General features: G+C 42.2%; 1 protein-coding gene across 3 annotated transcripts in view; it reads right to left on the reverse strand.

Moving 5' to 3' along the window:
* Positions 1 to 971: 971 nt before the first annotated feature.
* LOC308629093 (signal-regulatory protein beta-1-like) overlaps positions 972 to 23946 on the reverse strand; it is a 36099-nt gene continuing 13124 nt past the window's right edge. The window contains exons 2-6 of one of the 3 annotated variants that reach the window (XR_014017625.1): positions 20471 to 20824; positions 13827 to 14147; positions 12919 to 13248; positions 3061 to 4358; positions 972 to 1087 (exon numbers count right to left, since the gene is read on the reverse strand). Coding sequence is in view for 2 of the 3 variants with exons in the window: in XM_081256563.1 (XP_081112689.1) it covers positions 4255 to 4358; positions 12919 to 13248; positions 13827 to 14147; positions 20471 to 20824 (1109 nt within the window). In the remaining variant the exon portion in view is untranslated. Of the gene's footprint in view, positions 1088 to 2741; positions 4359 to 12918; positions 13249 to 13826; positions 14148 to 20470; positions 20825 to 23946 lie in introns of those variants that run through there. The other 2 variants (XM_081256563.1, XM_081256562.1) reach the window with 2 other exon arrangements.

A 23946-nucleotide genomic window follows, 5' to 3' on the forward strand; every position in this document is an offset into this window, starting at 1 on the left:
ATTTATGCCTATTGATATTGATTTATTGTTGGTGAACTCTTGATGACCTGGCTAACTCATATTAGTCAGGTTTCCCCACTGTAAAGTAACACTTTTTCTTCCTTCCATTCATCCCCTTTGGAAGGGAGTCACCATGTAGAGCCCATACTTCAGGGGTAGTGAATTGGGTTTTCCCTTATTTAGGGTGAAGTGTCTTCATAAATTGAGACTTTCCTGCAAAGAAGATTTTTTTAAATTCTCCATTTATTAATTTATTAAATCATTTATTTACATCTATATGGACTCATAGATATTTATTATATTTTAGTTTATAATCTGTCTTAGTCTATTTGGGTGCTATAACAAAATATCACAGACTGGATGGCTTACAACAGAAATTTATTGCTCACAGTTCTGGAGGTTTGAATTCCACTATCAGCTTGGCAGTATGATTGGGTGAGGGCCCTCTTTTGGAATGCAGATTTCTCATTGTATCATCACATGGAAGAAGGACCTAGGATGATCTTGGGGGTCTCTTTTAGAAGGGTACTAATCCCATTCATGACAGAGGAGCCCTTATGAACTAGTCATGTTCCAAACGCCCCAACTTCTAACATGGTCACATTGGGCATTAATATTCTAAAATGTGAATTTTGAGGGGACAAAAACATTCAGAATATGTATGTATATATATATATATATATATATATATATATATATATATATATCCAATATTTCTTGCCCAAATTGTTCCAGCTTTGTCCATTGGGACCTCTTTCAGTTTGTTTCTGAGCCCCTTTGACAAACTCTTATCAATGTCAGTTTTTGCTTTTTGGTTTTGTTTTCTTTTGGTTTTTCACTTCCTTGGTTTCTGAAGAATATTGAATTTTTGATAGGATTTCTGAACACAAAGAAGAGAGATTAGCCTTTAATGAAAAAACTTTGGAACACAAGAGCCAGATGATTGAATTAGATAATTTTTATTTTGAAATCCAACATCTAGTAAAAACTAATTCATTCATTTATTAAATTAAACAATGGCCTAGTATGTGGCAGTCACTGTTCTGGCACCTGAGGATTCAGAGTCCCTTCTCAGAGCACTGATGTCCTGTTTGAGGAAGAGACAACACATACATCGGGGTTCATTTTGCCTGGTGCATGAATTTCAGTTTAGTTAAATAACATCAATCCCCCAACACAGGGTTCAGATTTCAGTTACCACAGGAACTTTACTGTGAACGATACATAACGTACAACTTTGCTGCTAAGCATACTTCATTCCACAAATCATTATGTACTAACAGATGCTCATCGTGATCAGTAACCAATCATATCAATTCTTTGAAAGTCTGTAGTGATTGGTCACTGTGACTCTCTTACACAGTTTAGGCACAGACAGAAAAATAGGTAGTTGTATTTTCTCCGGTCTCCCAGCTATGATAAACCCACATGACATTTACAAAAGTGAATAATTATAAAAGGGAACTGGCAACAAAGATGAAAGTGCCATGGAGAGACAAAATATGATGATGTGAGAAGTTATATTCAAACAATATAAATGGATTACAGAAGAAACAGCTGACCAAGGAGTGGTACCTTAATAGTGTCAGAAAGATTCTAGATATACAATCAGAAGAACTTAGTAAAGGCAAACTTACCACATAACTGAGGAAAGTGGTGGTGAGGAAAAGGGTGAAAATGTCCCAGAGGAAGTGACAACAGCAAATACTTTGAATTAAAGAAAGTTTGTAAAGATTTCACAACATTGAGAGTACAAGGCATAAAATGTCAGAAATGGATCCAAACTTCGCAAGGAGCATAATTCACCAAGTTGTAAAAAAGATGCTCTTATATTATAAATTATGCAAGAAGAAGAAGGCAAGCACTGTTCAAACACTTTGGATAAGTTTTTATAAAGAAATAAATTGCTGGGGGCTTCCCTGGTGGCGCAGTGGTTGAGCATCTGCCTGCCAATGCAGGGGACACGGGTTCGAGCCCTGGTCTGGGAGGATCCCACATGCCACGGAGCAACTAGGCCTGTGAGCCACAACTACTGAGCCTGCGCATCTGGAGCCTGTGCTCCTCAACGGGAGAGGCCACGATAGTGAGAGGCCCGCCCACTGCGATGAAGAGTGACCCCCACTTGCCACAACTAGAGAAAGCCCTCACACAGAAACGAAGACCCAACACAGCAAAAATAAATAAACTAATTAACTCCAAAAAAAAGAAATAAATTGCTTTTATTCTCAGTGTTTCTAAATTTGTCAAACTACATATTATTAATAGCTGAGTAAGAGAGTTCCTAATATTTTGAAATCAAATTTTAATGATCACAGAACAATCTTTATTTATCCCATTGATTACTGAGATCACTTTCCATGATTCAGTTTACACGGTAATTTTTATGGTCCTTTTCTACCATGCAAAGTGAGAACTGCCTATGCTTTGTATGTCAGATGGTAATAAGTGTTCAGGAAACAAATTAATCAGGTTAAGAGGTCATGGAATGTGAGGCTGAGAGAGGAATTGATACTTTATACAGGATGGTATATGGAAGATGCCTTTGATAAAGTGATATTTGAGCAGAGGCTGGAATGAAGGAAGAGAGTGAGCCAGGCAGACATGTTGGAGGAGGAAGCAGAGGAATGATAGGATTTGACTTACATTCCCAAGGAATCACTGAGGCTGAAACAGGGAAGCCAGTCAGAGACTATAGCAATGGTGCAGGAAGAGATGATGGTGGCTGGGACCAGGGAGCAGTGGTGGGGGTGAGAATGTGCAGATTATAGATGCAATTCAGAAGTGTGCTGGAGGGGATTGGACTGGCTCATGAGAGCTGATATTTACATTTTCAGGAATTTTGCAAACTAGTTGTTAAACTGTTGCTAACTTGAAATTGACCACATTGGGAGTATTTATGCCAAGAAATTTTCTTTATTTTTTTTTCCTTTTGGATAGTCAATTGTTAAATAGTTCCATCTGACCACTGGACATAAACATTTTGAAGGCAGAATTGAATACATGATATAAAAGAAAGAGAAATCAAGGATGACTCCAGGTTTCTGGACACAGTATACTTACCATGAGCAATAGGGTTGGGAAGGATGCAAGATTATAGAAAAACTACTCTTCCCATCACGGAGAGAGGAGGGAACACTATTTTCTGGGTTTGAGAAGTTGGCTATTTAAACAATGAGGAAGTAGAATAATTTTTCTTAAAACTAAGATGGGGAGTCATTTGTACTAAAGAGGCACCTCAGAGGGTGGGGAGTCAGGTGAAGGCAGAAATCCAGAGGACAGAGTAACTCCTCAGCACAGGTCATTATTGTGTAGTTCATGGCCGAGTCCAAGGTGATGGATGAGAGATAAACTGATCTGTGTTGATCTGACTTATTTCTCACATTCCAGGGAAATGTCCTGAGTCAGCCCCCAGAGCTACTTTCCATGATCCTTGCTCAGTACCATGTATGAAGACCCAACTCTGGTGGCTTCAGGGGCATGTGGGCAGGCAAGTCTCCATGGAGGGGAGGCATTTGAAGCAGAGTCGTGGAAGCTCTCAGCTGAGTCCTTCTCCTGGGCTGGGCCCCTCAGGAAGGGGAGGAGGCAGCAGACACTGACGGTGACACCAGCAGGGAGGAAGGAAGGAGCTGTGGTAAACATGTCCATATTTAATTATCTGCTCATCGCTCAGGAAACGTTCCTTGCATGCCTCCTATGTGTCCAGGTGTTCTCCTCCTGGGATGCCTGTCTTGAGAGGATGGGCAGCCCCTGGGATAACACTCTGACCCCTCAGCCTCCTCCCCAGGTCCTGATGCCCCATCCCCAGCCCTTCTATTCTGTCACACGGAGGGTCAGAGCAGAAGCCGCTCTCAGAATAGCCAATCCAGAGTTCTCAACATTACCCGAAAATGTGGATTCTTTTTTCCCCAAGGAGCCCCAGGGCTCAAGTGTCTAGAAATGGTCTCTAAGGGAACCACCCACTCAGCTCCTCCTCATTCAGCAACCTCTGCCCACTTCCTCCACAGAACTGCTAAGAGACACCCTTTGAAAATCCCTGATCCAGCCCACCTCCTCCAGGACCCCACACACCTCCTGGGAGTTGGGCACCTCTTAGGGGGAAACAGGATACTCCTGAGGGTATTGAAGGAAGAGTGTCCCCTTCTCTTATCTCCATGTGGGCCCTGACCCTGTGTGACCTGTGGGCTGGCTCCCCTACTGACCTTATGTCATCTAGGACAGACCTTGTCCTGCCCTCCCTCCTACCCCAACTTACAGTCAGGCCCAATGCTTCCTGTGGACAAAGATGACAGAGACACTGATCACCAACAGCACCTTGGGGCCTAGGAGGAGAACTACCAGGAGAGAAGACAGCTCTGGGCCTGGAAATCATCAAGGGACAAGAGGAGCGATTAGAGGGATCACACAGGAGCCATTCCCAGGGGCCTCGACTTACTCCATCTGCGGCCACCTGGGTCCATCAGGACTCTGAGGCTTTGACCTGCATCCTGGTCTCAAGCTTGAGGCAGAAATCAGCATGCAGGAGTCCCTTATTCTCCTACTCTGTTTTCTCAGGCTGCAAGGGTGTTATTACTTGAAGAGAAAATGTCAGAAGTGAAAATAACTGTGAGACAAGAGAAAATTCAGCAAATCCTAATAGTCTCTCACTAGGCTGCCATCCCATCTTCAACCAGCCACCAGGAAAATTATGGAGAAATAGACAAGGCAGCTAGACTTATTTGGAAATACCACCACCAATATAAATTTGTCTAAACTTTGAAAATATTGGAAAAGTGTCCTAAGGAGCACAGATCATAGAAAGGGACTTAAAAGTATGTGTGATTTAAAAGGGTTGGAACAGAATCCCCAGAATCTGTGCATATGTTACCTTACATGTCAAAAGGGATTGGCAGTAATGATTTGTTAAGGATCTTGAGATGGGCACATTTTCCTAGTGGAGGCCATATAATCACAGAGATTCTTATAAGTAAAAGATTGAGGCAGAACAGTTGGAGGAGATGTGATGTCAGAAGCAGAGGTCAGACTGATGTGAGGCCTTTGCCAAGGAGTGTGGACACCTCTGGGAGTTGGAAAAGGCAAGGAAATCAATTCTTCTCTAGAGCCTTCTGAAGGAGTGGAGCCCAGCCACCCATTGTAGACTTCTGACCTCTACAACTGTATGATAATGCATTTGTCTTGTATCAAATCACTAAATGTGGTAATTACTTACACTGACTATAGGAACCTAATTCAAGGAGAAAACAGATGTGAATAAATGGATATGCATGAGTTAAAGTGCATAAGTTCTGGGTAGAAAAATTGAAAAGGAGGAAGACGTGCTGATGGCAATTAAGAGGTAAAGGGAAAAAGAAAAAAGTAAGGGGAAGGGATTTAGGTTCCTGAAAGACAAAAGAGAACCAAAGACTTAGAGGACTCAGAACATTTCTCCCACTATCAAAACCAACCAACCAAGCAAAAACTCCGTTAACATCTTGATTTATGCTGTACTAGGGAAGAGAGGTCTATTAGGCTAGAAATATTGTAAAAAACCCCAATACCATAAAAACAAACAATAAGATGTGCATCCTCACACCAGACCCACTGGACGCAGGCCTGCAGTGGCTGGAGCCCTCAGATGCCCGGGGTAGGCTTCCAGGGAGAGGGATCACATCAGCATGTTACACATCTCTTCAGCCTGTCAACCTAGATCCTCCAAAAAACATTTCCAGCTTTACTACACTAGCAAGCATCATGGGTCAGGCACCCTGTAACACCCAGAAGTACCAGCCCTGGTTGAGCATGAGCAGAAGATGGAAGATTAAAAAGCATTTACAGGCCATGCCAGACAAGATGGCATGGACTCTTCTCTCTTACTCTCCTCGTTCAGTACAACTTGAACCCTAGAAATAACACACGGGACAAGCATAGAAGGACTCTGAGGTGGACGAGGAGGCAGACTGTCTAGGGACCTGAGGACTGGAGGAAGAACACAGCAGTCAGGAACCAAGCACAAGAGGAGACACAGGTGTGGCACTAGGAAAAAGAAAAAGTCTAAGTCAACAATCTAAACTCTGGTCTCAAGAAATGAGAAATGAAGGAGCAAAATAAACCCAAAGCAAGCAGAAGGGAGGAAATAATAAAGAAAGGAGAAAAATCAGTGAAAATGAAAACAGATAAACAATAGAGAAAATAATTGAAACAAAGAGTGTTTTCTGAGATAGCTTTATCCACCAGAGGACAAACAGCAGAAGCAAGAAGAACTACAATCCTGCAGCCTGTGGAACAAAAACCACATTCACAGAAAGATAGACAAGATGAAAAGGCAGAGGGCTATGTACCAGATGAAGGAACAAGATAAAACCCCAGAAAAACAACTAAATGAAGTGGAGATAGGCAACCTTCCAGAAAAAGAATTCAGAATAATGATAGTGAAGATGATCCAGGACCTCAGAAAAAGAATGGAGGCAAAGATCGAGAAGATGCAAGAAATGTTTAACAAAGACCTAGAAGAATTGAAGAACAAACAAACAGAGATGAACAATTCAATAACTGAAATGAAAACTACACTAGAAGGAATCAATAGCAGAATAACTGAGGTGGAAGAACGGGTAAGTGACCTGGAACACAGAATGGTGGAATTCACTGCTGTGGAATAGAATAAAGAAAAAAAAAATGAAAAGAAACGAAGACAGCCTAAGAGACTTCTGGGAAAACATTAAGCACAACAACATTTGCATTATAGGGGTTCCAGAAGGAGAAGAGAGAGAGAAAGGACCAGAGAAAATATTTGAAGAGATTATAGTCGAAAACTTCCCTAACATGGGAAAGGAAATAGCCACCCAAGTCCAGGAAGCACAGAGAGTCCCATACAGGATAAACCCAAGGAGAAACATGCTGAGACACATAGTAATCAAACTGGCAAAAATTAAAGGCAAAGAAATATTACTGAAAGCAGCAAGGGAAAAATGACAAATAATATACGAGGGAACCCCCATAAGGTTAACAGCTGATTTCTCAGCAGAAACTCTACAAGCCAGAAGGGAGTGGCATGATATATTTAAAGTGATGAAAGGGAAGAAACTACAACTAAGATTACTCTACCTGGCAAGGATCTCATTCAGATTCGATGGAGAAATCAAAAGCTTTACAGACAAGCAAAAGCTAAGAGAATGCAGCACCACAGAACTAGCATTACAACAAATGCTAAAGGAACTTCTCTAAGTGGGAAATACAGAAGAAAAAAGGACCTACAAAAACAAACCCAAAACAATTAAGAAAATCATCATATGAACATACGTATCTATAATTACCTTAAAAGTGAATGGATTAAATGCTCCAACCAAAAGACACAGCCTGGCTGAATGGGTACAAAAACAAGACCCTTATATATGCTGTCTACAAGAGACCGACTTCAGACCTAGGGACACATACAGACTGAAAGTGAGGGGATGGCAAAAGATATTCCATGCAAATGGAAATCAAGGGGAAGCTGGAGTAGCAATATTCATATTGGATAAAATAGACTTTAAAATAAAGAATGTTACAAGAGACAAAGAAGGACACTACATAATAATCAAAGGATCAATCCAAGAAGAAGATATAACAATTATAAATATATATGCACCCAACATAGGAACTCCACAATACATAAGGCAACTGCTAACAGTTAAAAGAGGAAATTGACAGTAACATAATAATAATAGGGGGACTTTAACAGCTCACTTACACCAATGGACAGATCATCCTAAATGAAAATAAATAAGGAAACAGAAGCTTTAAATGACACAATAGACCAGATAGATCTAATTGATATTTATAGGACATTCCATCCAAAAACAGCAGATTATACTTTCTTCTCAAGTGTGCATGTGACATTCTCCAGGAGAGATCACATCTTGGCTCACAAATCACAGCCTCAGTAAATTTAAGAAAATTGAAATCATATCAAGCATCTTTTCCGACCACAATGCTATGAGATTAGAAATGAATTACAGGGGAAAATGCATAAAAAACACAAAAACATGGAGGCTAAACAATACCTTACTAAATAACCAAGAGATCACTGAAGAAATCAAAGAGGAAATCAAAAAGTACCTAGAGACAAATGACAATGAAAACACAGCAATCCAAAACCTGTGGGAGGTAGCAAAAGCACTTCTAAGAGCAAAGTTTATAGCTATACAAGCCTTCCTGAAGAAACAAGAAAAATCTCAAATAAATATTCTAACCTTAAACGTAAGGGAACTAGAGAAAAAAGAACAAACAAAGCCCGAAGTTAGCAAAAGGAAAGAAATCATAAAGATCAGAGCAGAAAATAAATGAAATAGAAACAAAGAAAATGATAGCAAAGATCAATAAAACTAAAAGCTGGTTCTTGGTGAAGATAAACAAAATTGATAAACCATTAGCCAGACTCATCAAGAAAAAGAGGGGGAGGACTCAAATCAATAAAATTAGAAATGAAAAAGGAGAAGTTACAACAGACACTGCAGAAATAAAAAGCATCCTAAGAGACTACTACAAGCAAGTCAATGCCAATAAAATGGACAACCTGGAAGAAATGGACAAATTCTTAGAAAGGTATAACCTTCCAAGGCTGAACCAGGAAGAAATAGAAAATATAAACAGACCATCACAAGTTAAGAAATTGAAACTGTGATTAAAAATCTTCCAACAAACAAAAGTCCAGGACCAGATGGCTTTACAGGTAAATTCTATCAAACATTTAGAGAAGAGCTAACACCCATCCTTCTCAAACTCTTCCAAAAAATTGCGGAGGAAGGAACACTCCCAAACTCATTCTATGAGGCCACCATCACCCTGATACCAAAACCAGACAAAGATACTACAAAAACAGAAAATTACAGACTAATATCACTGATGAATATAGATGCAAAAATCCTCAACGAAATACTAGCAAACAGAATCCAAGAACACATTAAAAGGATCATACACCATGATCAAGTGGGATTTATCCCCAGGATGCAAGGATTCTTCAATATATGCAAATCAATCAATGTGATACAATGTATTAACAAACTTAAGAATAAAATCCATATGATCATCTCAAGAGATGCAGAGAAAGCTTTTGATAAAATTCAACACAGATTTATGATAAAAACTCTCTGGAAAGTGGGCATAGAGGGAAGCTACCCCAACATAATAAAGGCCAAATATGACAAATGCACACCAAACATTATTCTCAATGGTGAAAAACTGAAAGCATTTCCTCTAAGTTCAGGAACAAGACAAGGGTGCCCACTTTCACCACTATTATTCAACATAGTTTTGGAAGTCCTAGCCACAGCAATCATAGAAGAAAAAGAAATAAAAGGAATACACATTGGAAAAGAAGAAGTAAAACTGTCACTGTTTGCAGATGACATGATACTATACATAGAGAATCCTAAAGATGCTACCAGAAAACTACTAGAGGTAATCAATGAATTTGGTAAAGTAGCAGGATACAAAATTAATGCACAGAAATCTCTTGCATTCCTATACACTAATGATGAAAAATCTGAAAGAGAAATTAAGGAAACACTCCCATTTACCATTGCAACAAAAAGAATAAAATACCTAGGAATAAACCTACCTAGGGAGACAAAAGACCTGTATGCAGAAAACTATAAGACACTGATGAAAGAAATTAAAGATGATATGAACAGATGGAGAGATATACCATGTCCTTGGATTGGAAGAATCAATATTATGAAAATGACTATATTACCCAAAGCAATCTACAGATTCAATGGAGACCCTATCAAATTACCAATGGCATTTTTTACGGAACTGGAACAAAAAATCTTAAATTTTGTACGGAGACACAAAAGACTGCGAATAGCCAAAGCAGTCTTGAGGGAAAAAAAAACAGAGCTGGAGGAATCAGACTCCCTGACTTCAGACTATACTACAAAGCTACAGTAATCAAGACAATATGGTACTGGCACAAAAACAGAAACATAGAGCAATGGAACAAGATAGAAAGCCCAGAGATAAACCCATGCACCTATGGTCAACTAATCTATGACAAAGGAGGCAAGGATATAAAATGGAGAAAAGACAGTCTCTTCAATAAGTGGTTCTGGGAAAACTGGACAGCTACATGTAAAAGAATGAAATTAGAACATTCCCTAACACCATACACAAAAATAAACTCAAAATGGATTAGAGACCTAAATGTAAGACTGGACACTATAAAACTCTTGGCGGAAAACATAGGAAGAACACTCTGACATAAGTCACAGTAATATCTTTTTTGATCCACCTCTTAGAGTAATGGAAATAAAAACAAAAATAAACAAATTGGACCTAATGAAACTTAAAAGCTTTTGCACAGCAAAGGAAACCATAAACAAGACGAAAAGACAACCCTCAGAATGGGAGAAAATATTTGCCAACGAATCAACAGACAAAGGATTAATCTCCAAAATATATAAACAGCTCATGCAGCTCAATATTAAAAAAACAAACAACCCAATCCCAAAATAGTCAGAAGACCTAAAGAGACATTTCTCCAAAGAAGACATACAGATGGCCAAGAAGCACATGAAAAGCTGCTCAATATCACTAATTATATTAGAGATATGCAAATCAAAGCTACCATGAGGTATCACCTCACACCAGTTAGAATGGGCTTCATTAGAAAATCTACAAACAACAAATGTGGAGGAAAGGGAACCCTCTTGCACTGTTGGTGGGAATGTAAATTGATACAGCCACTATGGAGAACAGTATGGAGGTTCCTTACAAAACTAAAAATAGAATTACCATGTGATCCAGCAACCCCACTACTGGGCATATACCCAGAGAAAACCATAATCAAAAAGACACATGCACCCCAATATTCATTGCAGCATTATTTGCAATAGCCAAGTCATGGAAGCAACCTAAATGCTCACTGACAGACGAATGGATAAAGAAGATGTGGTACATATATACAATGGAATATTACTCAGCCATAAAAAGGAGCAAAATTGGGTCATTTGTTGAGACGTGGATGGATCTAGAGACTGTCATACAGAGTGAAGTAAGTCAGAAAGAGAAAAACAAATATCGTATATTAACGCATATATGTGGAACCTAGAAAAATGGTACAGATGAACCGGTTTGCAGGGCAGAAATTGAGACACAGATGTAGAGAACAAACATATGGACACCAAGTGGGGAAAGCGGAGGGGGGTTGGGGGTGGTGGTGTAATGAACTGGGTGATTGTGATTGACATGTATACACTGATGTGTATAAAATTGATGGCTAATAAGAAAAAAAAGAGTGGGTTCCTTTAAAAGATCAATAAAATTGAAAAACTTCTAGTACAAATGCAAAGAAAAAATGAATGACACATTTCCAATATCAGGAATGAAACAGAGGGCATCACTACATATCCTTCAGACAACAAAAGGATAGTTAGGGAATGTTATGAACAACTATACAGGCAGAAATTTGACAACTTAGAGACAATGGAACAAATACCTCAAAAAGCAGAACCTACCACAGCTCACACTATATGAAATGAATAATCTGAATAGTCTTAAACAATTCAAATTCTTTTTCAAATAAAAAAATAGATTCTCAAGGCCCAGATGGAGTCATGGAAAATTTTTGGCAAGAACATACAGATGAATTAAAAACAATTTTGGTGCACAAAAGCAGCAATAAAATATATTTTGGAAAATTTGAATGTATACTCCATTTTAAATGATATTAGGGAATTAATATTGATTATATATTAAGTGTGCACTGGTATTAGTTTTGTAGAAAATCAAGGTCCTTAACCATATGACCACACAGTTGTGGACTCTACTGACAACTGGTTGTGCACACAGGAGTAAGTTAAAGTGAACACAATTATGCAACTTCTCTATACCTCTTGTTTAAGGGAAGTTGTCTGTTCTCCCCTTCCTCTCTTTATTCTTCCAGCAGGCAGGGACATGGCCACTCAGTGACCCAGCATTGACCCAGAAGATGAGGACAACACCACAGGCATGTTGGAAGGAACGTGGGACTTTGAAAGGTCTTCTGGAGGAAAGACTCCTGGATGTGACTCGACCCTCTCTTGATGTTACATGACAGCCTATAAGACATGTTTTATTCATAGAAAGGGGGACTGTCCTTGGGAAAATGCCCAGCTGAGTGGGAACCTGTCTTTAATTAGCACATATCTGTTATACAGGCTGGTGATTCCTGTCCTCAGGGACTCAGATTCACCTTTATTAGTTTAGCCCAATCATCTGAACTAAAGGCAACAAATCTTCAACAACATCCCCCATCCCTCATTTCTCTCTGAGTCTCTTCTGTTAAACTCCAAACCCTCTGGGTTGTTGAAGCAGGAAAAGAGATCACAGCTGAACTGAGATCTGCATTTAGAAAATGTTCAGTGAGCGACTGTGATCATTAGTAGTCCATTGTCACAAATCAGGGGACAAAGGAGCCCTGTGCAGTGAGCACTCATGGTCACCTGGGTGCCAGGTTCAGACTCAACCTTCATGTCCTCAGGGGTACCCTTCCAAAATTTCACAGAGCATTAGGTGCAGGTGTCTACTGGGGTGATGTTACTGATATGGATGGAAAAGTCTAGGCTGGAGAGAGACTAAGCAGAGGTTAGAAAGAACAAGGAGGAGGGAGGTGGGTGGGTGGACAGGGAATGAGGAACATAATTACTGTTAGTTGAAGAGAGCGAGAGGCAGGATTCTATGAACAGGATGATCTCCCTCCTTCCTACTTTCTTTCATGGATACTTATGTCAAGAGATCTATAAAGAATATGCCAAACTCTTACCAGTGGTCACTCTTGGGGGTGTGGGATTTGGGGGAGGGAACTTATTTTAAAATTCTGTTTTACACCTATTGACTTCTAGATTGTTCTATAATAAGCATGAATTACTACCTTTAATGTTAAGTAAAAATGGTAAAGAACTGGGTCAGTTGGAGTGGAGGCCTCACCAAGAGGTTCATCTGCATCCTGGTTCTTCTGGGGAGCAGAGGTCTCCAGGGTGTGGGTTTTGGTGACCGCCGGCTGTCCGTCATGCTCCACCTGGCAGGTGAGCAGCACAGCCTCCCTGTGGGCAGAGGAGTTCACCACGAGCCAGCTCGTCCGGTTAAAGGTCCCATCCTTGTTCTCTAGGAGGGTCGAGGCCATGTTTATTCGGGACACATTTCCGTTCTCCAACCAGGTCAGCTGTAGGCGCTGGGGGTAGAACTTGTTCACCTGGCAGGTGACATTCACCTGGTTCCCCACCATGGGGTGCTGGGTAATCGTCAAGGTAGGCGGAACTGAAACAGCACAGGAAGAAGCTCTGACCTTCTGGAACCAACAGGTCACAGGAGAGGGGCTGGATAACAGCTTCCAGCACAGCAAGGGAGTAACCAGAGGACAGGGCCAGGCATGCAGCAGGTGCTCAAACACCGAGGGTCTCTTTGCATATAAATGAAATCATAAGCACACTACAGGGCACACAGTAGGTGCTCAAGGACTGAGCTCCTATTAGGTTAATAATGTGTGCCATCTAAAAGCACAGCCCCTGGCATGCAGTTGGAATATAATAACTGCAGCAAAATGTATGAAATCACCAAGCACATAGGGGCCTGGATTATAGTAGGTACTCAGTAGTTGGAGAAACTATTGATAAAGTAAAGGAAACTACTTAGCACAGTGCTTGGCACATGATGGGTGCCCACCTGCCGTTAAAACAGTAGTTAGTGACCAGCTCATCTAGGAGCCTGGTGATGGGGCAGGACTGTCAGGAAGTAGATTCCAGGCAATTTGAGGCCTGGAGCAAAAAGCAGGGAGGAGGAACAGGCTGGGGCCTTGAGGGCAGGTGTGGGCTCAGGCTGGCGTGAGGGGCTTCTACTTCGGATGGTCTCAGACAAGTTGGCTGTCCCACGAAGAGGAGGGTCTCCCTGCAGGGTGATGTGGGTCACCTCGCAGATGACCTGGGAGCGAACATCCCCCGGGGCCAGCACCACCTTGGCTGTGCTGGAGATGCTGTAGGAAACGTCGTTTCCCTCTGGTTCCACGTTGGTCTGGGAGGCTGAGAGCTCATTGCCATTTCTGAACCATTTCAGGGAGATGTTTCTGGGGGAGAACCCGTGGGATTTGCAGGTGAAGCTCACTGTCTGCTCAGGTGTGACCCTCACTGCGGGCCCTGATACCACAGGAGGAGAGGGTTTGGCTACAAAAGGAACATTTATAAATGATGAACATGATTGTAATTATCATCACTAATGATAAAAATGTGACACAGTTAAGAACCACCACACATATTATTTTTTAAATTCTTCACATAGTTCTGGGAGGGCAGTGTCATCATCCTCATCTGACAGAGGAGACAGACAGGTTTCCGGAGGTGGCTCTGAGTCAGGGGCAGGGCTGACATGGAATTCCAGGCCTGAGTTCAAAGTCCACCTTCTTACATCTGCCAGGTGATTTCCCACCAGTTTGGGCAAAGGAACAAAAGTACTGATTGGTCTTACTCTCCCATTAACTGTTCCTAGCTGGGCTCCCCCGGGAAAACTTAGGTAAGTTCGGAGAAGTGTTTACAGAAGTAAATGCAGGGGAAGCGGTGTCATTGCAGGACCACATGGAAGCTGAACCAGGCTGGCCATCCAACAAGAGGTGTGGCCATGGCACCTCCCAGCTCCTCGTCTGTGAAAGGGGACAGCAGGCATTACCCTTCCCAGGCTGCAGTGAGGGTTAAATCAGGCAGTGGGAGCATTTTTGCTATGAGTAAAACAGAAGATTATTCACAAAACCAACAAACACAGATCCCTCTTTAACCCAGACTGTATTTATACCCAGAGCTGTGCCTTCAGGTGTTTATGAATTTACTGCATAGTTTTCATTCTTTCCACGAATATTCCAGTAGGACTAATGTGCCAATCCTTGAATTTGAAAGGAAGGGAGCAAAGGGATATTTTTCTGAGTCTGGGTTGTTCTCTTGGTTCAGTTTTGGGTTGAGAAGAAAGATCACTGAGTGCTGAGAAAGCAGTGGTGGTTAATTTCTTAATTGTTATTAAATCTGTAGAGACACAGGCACAGGCCTATAAAGCACCCAGAAGCACACAAATCGGTCAATCAAATGTGAGGGTGGTTTCTCTCTTTAGGAGGTTCCTGTAGGGTGTCTCCCAATTGTTCATTGTTACTCAACGCCTCCTGTAAAAGTCGGCAGACAGCAAACATGACAAATATTTGCATTTGTAGATACTTAACTTGCTTCCTAAAACTCATCAAACATTTGAGGACATAAAAAGGAGTTACCTTAATATGTCAAATTGTATAAACACCAGCATCCTGGACACCCCTAAAGGGACAAGATACTCTGATCAGTTACCACTTGTCCAGAGTTTCTTCAGAGCCTAAAGATGGCCTGATCTTTCTATCACCCTCAGCTTTTTAATCCCCTCACCAGCCCTGTGAGAGAGACCCAAGAGTGACTCCATATATGGGATGAGGCTCAGGGGGGACGAAGCTGGTCAAGGGCACCCAGCGAGGAAAGGTCAGAGCTCATCTCACTGCATGCAGGACACATCGATTTTAGTGTCACTGTTCTTTATCCTTGATCCTCAGTGTCTGTTTCTGGACAAAGTAGATACAAGCACCACCTGGTAAGATGAGCCAGGATATATGTAAAATTACAGGGGAAAATGCATAAAAAACACAAAAACATGGAGGCTAAACAATACCTTACTAAATAACCAAGAGATCACTGAAGAAATCAAAGAGGAAATCAAAAAGTACCTAGAGACAAATGACAATGAAAACACCGCGATCCAAAACCTGTGGGAGGTAGCAAAAGCACTTCTAAGAGCGAAGTTTATAACTATACAAGCCTACCTGAAGAAACAAGAAAAATCTCAAATAAATAATCTAACCTTAAACGTAAGGGAACTAGAGAAAGAAGAACAAAGCCCAAAGTTAGCAAAAGGAAAGAAATCATAAAGATCAGAGCAGAAAATAAATGAAATAGAAACAAAGAAAATGATAGCAAAGATCAATAAAACTAAAAGCTGGTTCTTGGTGAAGATAAACAAAATTGATAAACCATTAGCCAGACTCATCAAGAAAAAGAGGGGGAGGACTCAAATCAATCAAATAGAAATGAAAAAGGGGAAGTTACAACAGACACTGCAGAAATAAAAAGCATCCTAAGAGACTACTACAAGCAAGTCAATGCCAATAAAATGGACAACCTGGAAGAAATGGACATATAGTAGGTGCTTAATCAATAACACCCATAATTAAAAAAGAATGAATAACACCCATGATTGTTATCCTAAGATCTGGCCATTCTAGTTCTAAAACTACCTATTTATTTTTTAGGCAGTAAGAAGGCAAAACAAAAGCACAACAGAAACACCAAGAAGAGTCTCAAATCGTGCTCCATGCAGCTGTCATGCAAAAATCCACATGAAAAAACTAGTAGAAACACCAAATTATAAATCTGTTCCCATTTTTTAAAAAAATTCCCTCAAGAAACAAGTTTGGGGAATTGGTTTTCAAAACACACAAGAGATCACAGGCGTTTTCCTGCAGATCAGCTCTTTACAGAAGCTGTAAGCATTTTGAAAGGAGGAAGAACAGATTTTGTCAGTGTCACTGTGGTGTGTTGAGGCAGGAGGTCTCCAGGCTGAGCAGGGAGCGTTTGCAGGCATTCCAGAGCCTGTTTACACACACACGTGTGTAAAGATGGGAAGGTTTCCCCAGTGATGAAGCTCGGGTCTGAACAGGGTGGTCTGAGTTGGGAGGACGCACCTCTCAGCCCAGGTGAGCTCTGTTGGAGGTGGGGTGTGTGCATGCCAATCGACTCTGAATGACTTTCTTGGGCATCCTAAGAGCTGTCACTGTCACGGGCTATCCTGAAGCACTCACACCCAGGAGAGCTGTTCTTACAACCCAGGCACCACGGGTGACCCACCTCTGTCCTGGAAAAACCACAGCCTTCCCTCTGACCTCAGAGAACACGTGACTCAGGGCTCCTCTGCCCTGACTGGGCACCAGCATCCTCTGCAGGAGTGAAAACACTCAGCTGCCCAGGCCCACGTCTGACCAATTAAATCAGAATTTCTAGGGTGGAACCAGGGTCTAGGGATCTTTTACCATCTCCCAGGTGATTCTAATAAGCAGCCAAGGTCAAAAGGAACCCAGCTCCATCACAACCCCAGTTGTACTTAGTCCTGTAGAGAAAGCGACCCCATCCGAGGTCCTCTGGCTCCAGCACATCAGAGCTCACGTTGGTGGAACACGTACCATATGCCAGGATCTGCTCTAAGCTCTTGACATGCGTCCCTCATTCAGTTCCTGCAGATGCTCTGTGAGGGCAGGGCTGTCACTGACGGATGAGGACACCAAGCCCCAGTGTAGGGAGGGACTCGTCAGAGGTCCCAGAGTTGGGACGGGGCAGAGCTGGGATGGAGGCCCAGGCAGGGGGGCTCTGCCCAGGCAGGGGGGCTCTGCCCAGGCTCTCAACCACTGTGCACTGAGCTCAGTGATACCCAGTCCACCCCATCCAGGGCTTCCTAGATGCTCTCGAGTCATCACAGACCCCTGAAAGGCAGCGTGATTACCACCATTTTACAGACGGGGAAACTGAAGACTAGACGGAACTGAGACTTGCCAAGATCACACAGTCTGGGAGGCCAGCACCATCGCTCCCTGAGGGGCTGTCCTGTCACCAGGTCGTTGTACCCTCAGGACATAATGCAAAGGCTGTGTGATTATCCTCTTTCTACACGTGAGGACATGGGACCCAGCACAGGGAACTGGCTCACCGCCTTGAAATAACACCTCGATTTGGGGGGTCCCTACTCTGTGCTGGTGATTTAGACAGAGCACCTCAAATCCTTCCAACTCTCCTGAAAGGAGACCATGATGATCACCATTTTACAGATGAGAAAACTGAGGCTGAGAGAAATGAAGGGACTGTCTCCTCACCCGCCCACTGTGTCCCAGAAGTATTTCCTGTCGCATCCAAGCTTTCATGTCTATCAGCAGAGGAAGCGCCCCACCTTCACAAGTCCCCCCACTGACCACCACCCTCCCCTTTTCCCTGTGAGATTCTTGACTTCAAGCAACTACAGGGAAGAGTGGCTTCTGAGTGCCCAGCCTGGGGACCCTGTAGCAACATAGGAAGACATGGGCTCCTGACACCTGAGTCTAGGATATGAACTCTTGCTCACACGGGGCCCCCAGCACCCTCTAGGGAACACCTCCCCCTCCCCATCCGCAGTCTGCAGAGCCAGGAATGGGCGTGCATGGTGCTGCTGGGATTGCACTGGCCCCTCTTTGCTCTGTCCATTCTACCCTTCCCAGAGCTGCTCCCCCATGAGGCCTAGTGAAGGAGCAAGATCGCAACAACAGAGAGAAAAACTCCTGATGCTTTTAAGTGTGCTGAGCCCTGCATTTTAGGAACATTCAGCACATCATGAGACACTGTAGTATCTGTCTGATCTGTGGTAAAGCTAGACTTGCCTCCATACAGGACTTTTTAAAATGCTTATTGCTAAAGAACAGAACAATACAAGGTTTTAAGAGGACAGGCCTGGAGTTTTCTCCACACTTTGACAAGCACAGTGGGGTGTGCAGAGAGCAGGGTCGTGAGTCTAGGTACTTGGGTTCAATCTTGGCTCCCCTACCTGCTCACAAATCAGGTCCTGTCTCTGAGCCTCAGTGTTCTCATATGTAAAAGGGACAACAGACGGCCCTACCCTCAGAGCACTGGTTATAAGGAGTAAATGCCATGAGGAAGATTCAGAATCTGACAGGCTGCTGCTCCCCTCCCCGTCCTTCCCTTCTCATCCAGGGAATCTTCTGAGCAGGCAGCCTGGGGAAGAGGATGAGCAGCCTCCTGGGAGGCAGCAGATCTGAGTGGCAGTGGAACCACTTATTAGCTGTGATTGGCTGAGCAAGGAACCGACAAACTGGGAAGTTTAGTAATATCGGCAAAATCAGGACAAAGCCACCTTCCCTGCTAATGCCTGGAGCTCTGGGAAGATTCATTTGCTACCATGACTAGGAGGGAAAGTTGGCAATATAATCACACAAATTAAAATACACATACTCTCTGATCTAGCAATGCTACTTCCAGTGGGTATTTCCCCTTTGAGGAGAGTGGCACATGGAAAGGTTATCCACTGCAGTGCTGTTTCGATAGCCTGAGGTTAGGAACACCAGTAGTACCGGTCAACAGGAGACTGTAAAATGTAAACGATTGTCTCCATACCCTGAATGTTAAGTAGCTATTGAAACAATGCGCAGCTCTAGGTGCTGATATGGAATGATGGATTTGGGATCATGTGGCTGAAAGTAGGGAGAAGTTTCCAGTTGCCTTAGGACTTAGGGCCTGAATGCGAGGAGCCTTCTGACCCTATGGGAAAGCAATGAAAACATCATGTTCAATGGTTAATTCAAGGAGCTTTTATTCTTCAACTTCCATGTACCAGGCTGTTCCATGAAACCAGTTCCAATGCTGGTACAGGAAAGAGCCTGGCCTGGAATCAGATTGGGTTTTGGAAGGATACCCTCACTCACTGACCATGGGACTGTGGTCTGGGTTCCAGTCACCTCTTGGCCTCAGGCCGCCATCTGTACATGGAGGGTTGGGCAGACAGTGTCAAAAGGTCCCTCCTGTGTCACAGTCCAGGATTCAGGAGTCAGGAAGAGGATCCAGGGTCTTTGTCAGAAAACTCTTAATGAGTGCCTTTGCTGCCTCAATGGGGCAGCCCCTAAGTCACACTCATGGGGAACCTCTTCCCTGGGGAGGGACATTCTGAGATGACCCAGCTCTGCTGGGAGCCTTCAGTGACTGTGTGAGTCGGTCCCTGAGTCACAGGAGGGTTTTCCCAACAGACCCCCAGGAAACACCCAACCTCTGGGTATCTCCTCTAGCCGTCAGAGTAAACACTGAACCTGTGCAGTAAGAATTTCTTCTCAGTGTGATGTTTCTGAAGAGGAAATAAAGAAACCCTGCCCTGGATAGACTTCTCTTTGGAAGGGGAGAGAACATAAGTTCCATGGGAGAAGAGCCTTGTCTGCTTTGTTCACTGCTGCTTCCACAACATCTGGAGCAGGGCCTGGCACACAGTAGGTGCTCAATAGTTGCTGAATAAAGAGAAGACTCAGCCACATTGAGGGGAGCACTCTCTGGAGGCAGGAGGTGATACCTGGGCTGTGACGGGGCAGGTCGCTCAGACTTTCAGTTCCCTCATCCCTGGAACCAAAGGGCTAGATGGGATGGAAAAGGCAAGGGCTGTGGAGGCAGGCAGACTAGGATTCCAGACTTTTCCCAGCTTTACCAATTGTGAGGCCTTTGGCAAGTAACACAACCACTGCAGGCCTCAGTTTCCCTGATTTGTAGAAGGGATTGAAATCAGATCATGATATAAGCACCCACTGCTGCACTTGATTCTTTTTTTTTCTTTTTTCTCAAAGGGTGGAGGGCATTCTTGTTGACTTGTTGTCACAGACCAGGGGGACAAAGGAGACCCAGGCCATACTCACCACTCACAGTGAGATGAGTGCCTGGTCCAGATATAACCTCGATGTCAGGGCTTCCCCTCTGGAACTTCACACAGTAGTACATACCGGTGTCTGCTGGGGTGATGTTACTGATGCGGATGGAAAAGTCCGTGTTGTCTCTCCTTGTAGTATCTCCAACAGTTGTTACTCGAGGGAAGGAGCCTCCTTTGAAACTGTAGATTAACTCTCGGCCTGGGTCTGTGCCCCTGAACCACTTGGTGGGCCCCACGGGGAGCAGGGAGGTCACGTCACAGTACAGAGTGGCCGTCTCTCCTGCAGCAAATGAAACTGACCTCTCAGGCTGAATCACCTGCAGCTTGTTCTCACCTGCCACTCCTGGAGGGAAACACAATCCAGTTATTTATTCATCCTTAGGTGATCCTGTAGGTTTTCTCAATTATTTATCAACAACAGTTTTCATTAACTTAGTGCACCATGAGCTAGCCTTGAACTCAGCCCATTGTGTGTATATTGCATGCAACCTGCACAATGACCCTATAACGTGAGACCCTAATACAAGAGAGGAATTGAGGCACAGAGAGGTTAAATGATGTGGCAGAGAATGGGTTTGAGTAATTGAGCCCTCATTGGAAGTGTCATACTTCACCAAATATTTCTGGCTGTTCACTTTGTGGCCTCCTGGAGTGCTGCACTTCTGACCTTTGCATTAGGTGGGACCACATGGCTTCTTTAGACCACTGAGTTGTGAGGAGAAATGATGGATATATTTCGTAGGTTATTCATTTAACTGCAAGAGCCTTTATGGACCAACTTCCATCTTCCCCAGAGATCCACATTCTCATGATGAGGTTGGCTCCAACAACCTGGATACTTGAGTTGCAATGATGTGCAGAGCTCCCAACACAATGAACATTTAGTTTAAGAAGAAAGTAAAATATTGTTTCAAGTCCCTAGCATTTTTTCCCAATGACATAGTCATGTTTTATTAATTACCTAAGGCTGCTGTAATAAATTATCAAAAATTTAGTGGCTTGAAGTAACAGTTTTATTATAATTCTGGATGTCAAAGGACCAGAAATGGTATTACTGGACTAAAATCAAGGAGTTAGTTGGGCTACATTTCTTCTGGAGGCTCTGATCATTGTCTCTCCAAATTTTTGAGACTGTCTACACGCCTTTTCTCATGGTTTCCATCTTCTTATGACTCTAATGTTGCTTCCATTGTCACTTGTACGTCTCTATCTTTGGCTTTCCTGACTCATTCTTATAAGATTATATTGAGCCCACACTGATAATCTACGATATTCTCCCCATAGCAAGGGTCTTAACTTAATCACTTTTACAAAATCTCTTTTTCCAAGTAAAGTAAAATATTCACAGGTGAGTATAGGACATAGGTCTCTTTGGGGGGGCTACTTTCTTTTTTTCTTTTTACTTGATTTATAACTTTTTACACTGAAATATTGTTGATTTACAATGTTTTGGTAATTGCTGCTGTACAAAAATTGACTCATTTCTACATATATATATTCTTGTATATACATATATACATTCTTTTTTTAATATGTTCTTTTCCATTATGGCTTATCATAGCATACTGAATCTAGTTCTCTGTGCTATATAGTAAGACCTTGTTGTTTACCCATTCCATATATAATAGATTACATTACCCCTACCCTCTCCCCCTTGGCAACCACAAGTTTGGTCTCTATGTCCATGAGTCTGTTTCTGTTTTGTGGTTAGGTTCATTTGCCTCATCTTTTTTGGGGAGGTGGGTCCATGTGGCGTAGCTTACGGGATCCTTGTTCCCCGACCAGGGATCGAACCCAGGCCCCCTGCAGTGGAAGTGTGGAGTCCTAACCACTGGACCATCAGAGAATTCCCTGTGTCATCTTTTAGATTCCACATATAAATATCATATGGTGTTTCTCTTTTCTCTTTCTGACTTACTTCACTTAGTATGATAATCTCTAGTTGTGTCCATGTTGCTGCAAATGACATTATTTCATTCTTTTTTATGGCTGAATAGTATTCCATTGTATATATGTACCACATCTTCTTTATCCATTCATCTGTTGATGGACTTTTAGGTTGTTCCCATGTCTTAGTTATTGTGAATAGTGCTGCTATGAACATAGGGGTGCATGTATCTTTTTGGATAAGAGTTTTGTCTGGATATATGCCCATGAGTGGGATCGCTGGATCATATGGTAATTCTTTTTTTATTTTTCTGAGGAACCTCCATATTGCTTTCCATAGTGGCTGTACCAACTTACATTCCTGCCAACAGTATAGGAGAGTTCTCTTTTCTCCACATCCTCTCCAGCATTTGTTATTTGTAGAGCTTTTAAAGGTGACCATTCTGACTGATGTGAGGTGGTACCTAATTTTAGTTTTGATTTGAATTTCTCTAATAATTAATAAGCATCTTTTCATGTGCCTATTGGCCATTTGTATTTATTCTTTGGAGAAATGTTGTTGAGTTGTATGAGCTGTTTGTATATTTTGGAAAGCAAGCCCTTGTTGGTCAAATCCTTTGTGAATATTTTCTCCCATTCAGTAGGTTGTCTTTTTGTTTTGTTTATGGTTTCTTTTGCTATGCAAAAGTTTGTAAATGTGATTAGGTCCCATTGTTTGTTTTTATTTCTATTGCCTTGGGAGACTGACCTAAGAAAACTTTGGTACAATTTATGTCAAAAAATGTTTTGCCTATGATCTCTTCTAGGAGTTTTATGGTGTCATGACTTATGTTTAAGTCTTTAAGACATTTTGAGTTTATTTTTTTATATGATGAAAGGGTATGTTCGATTTACATGCAGCTGTCCAACTTTCCCAACACCACTTGCTGAAGAGACTGTCTTTTTCCCATTATATATTCTTGCTTCTTTTGTCAAAGATTAATTGACTGTAAGTGTGTGGGTTTATTTCTGCACTCTCTATTCTGTTCCATTGATCCATATGTCTGTTTTTGTGCCAATACCATGTTGTTTTGCCAATACTGTAGCTTTGTAGTACTGTCTGAAGTTTGGGAGGGCTATGCTTCCTGCTTTGTTCTTTTTCTTCAGGATTGCTTTGGCAATTCTGAGTCTTTTGTGGTTCCATATAAATTGTAGGAGCATTTGTTCTAGTTCTGGGGAAAATGTCATGGGTAATTTGATAGGGATTGAAATAAACCTGTAGATTGCTTTGAGTAGTATGGCCATTTTAACAATATTAATTCTTCCAATCCAAAAGCATGGGCTATCTTTCCTTTTCTTTGAATAATCTTCGATTCCTTTATTAATGTTTTATAGTTCTCAGTGTATAAGTTTTTCATCTCCTTAGTCAGGATTATTCCTAAGTATTTTATTTTTGGGGGTGTGAGTTTTAAAGGTATTGTTTTTTTTACATTCCCTTCCTGATATTACATTGTGAGTGTAAAGAAATGCAACCAATTTCTCTATATCTTGTATCTTGCTACCTTGTGGCATTTGTTGATCAGTTCTAGTAGTTTTTGT

The sequence above is a fragment of the Mesoplodon bidens genome, assembly GCF_964165515.1.
Source record: "Mesoplodon bidens genome assembly, chromosome: 15".
Classification (NCBI taxonomy): Eukaryota; Metazoa; Chordata; class Mammalia; order Artiodactyla; family Ziphiidae; genus Mesoplodon; species Mesoplodon bidens.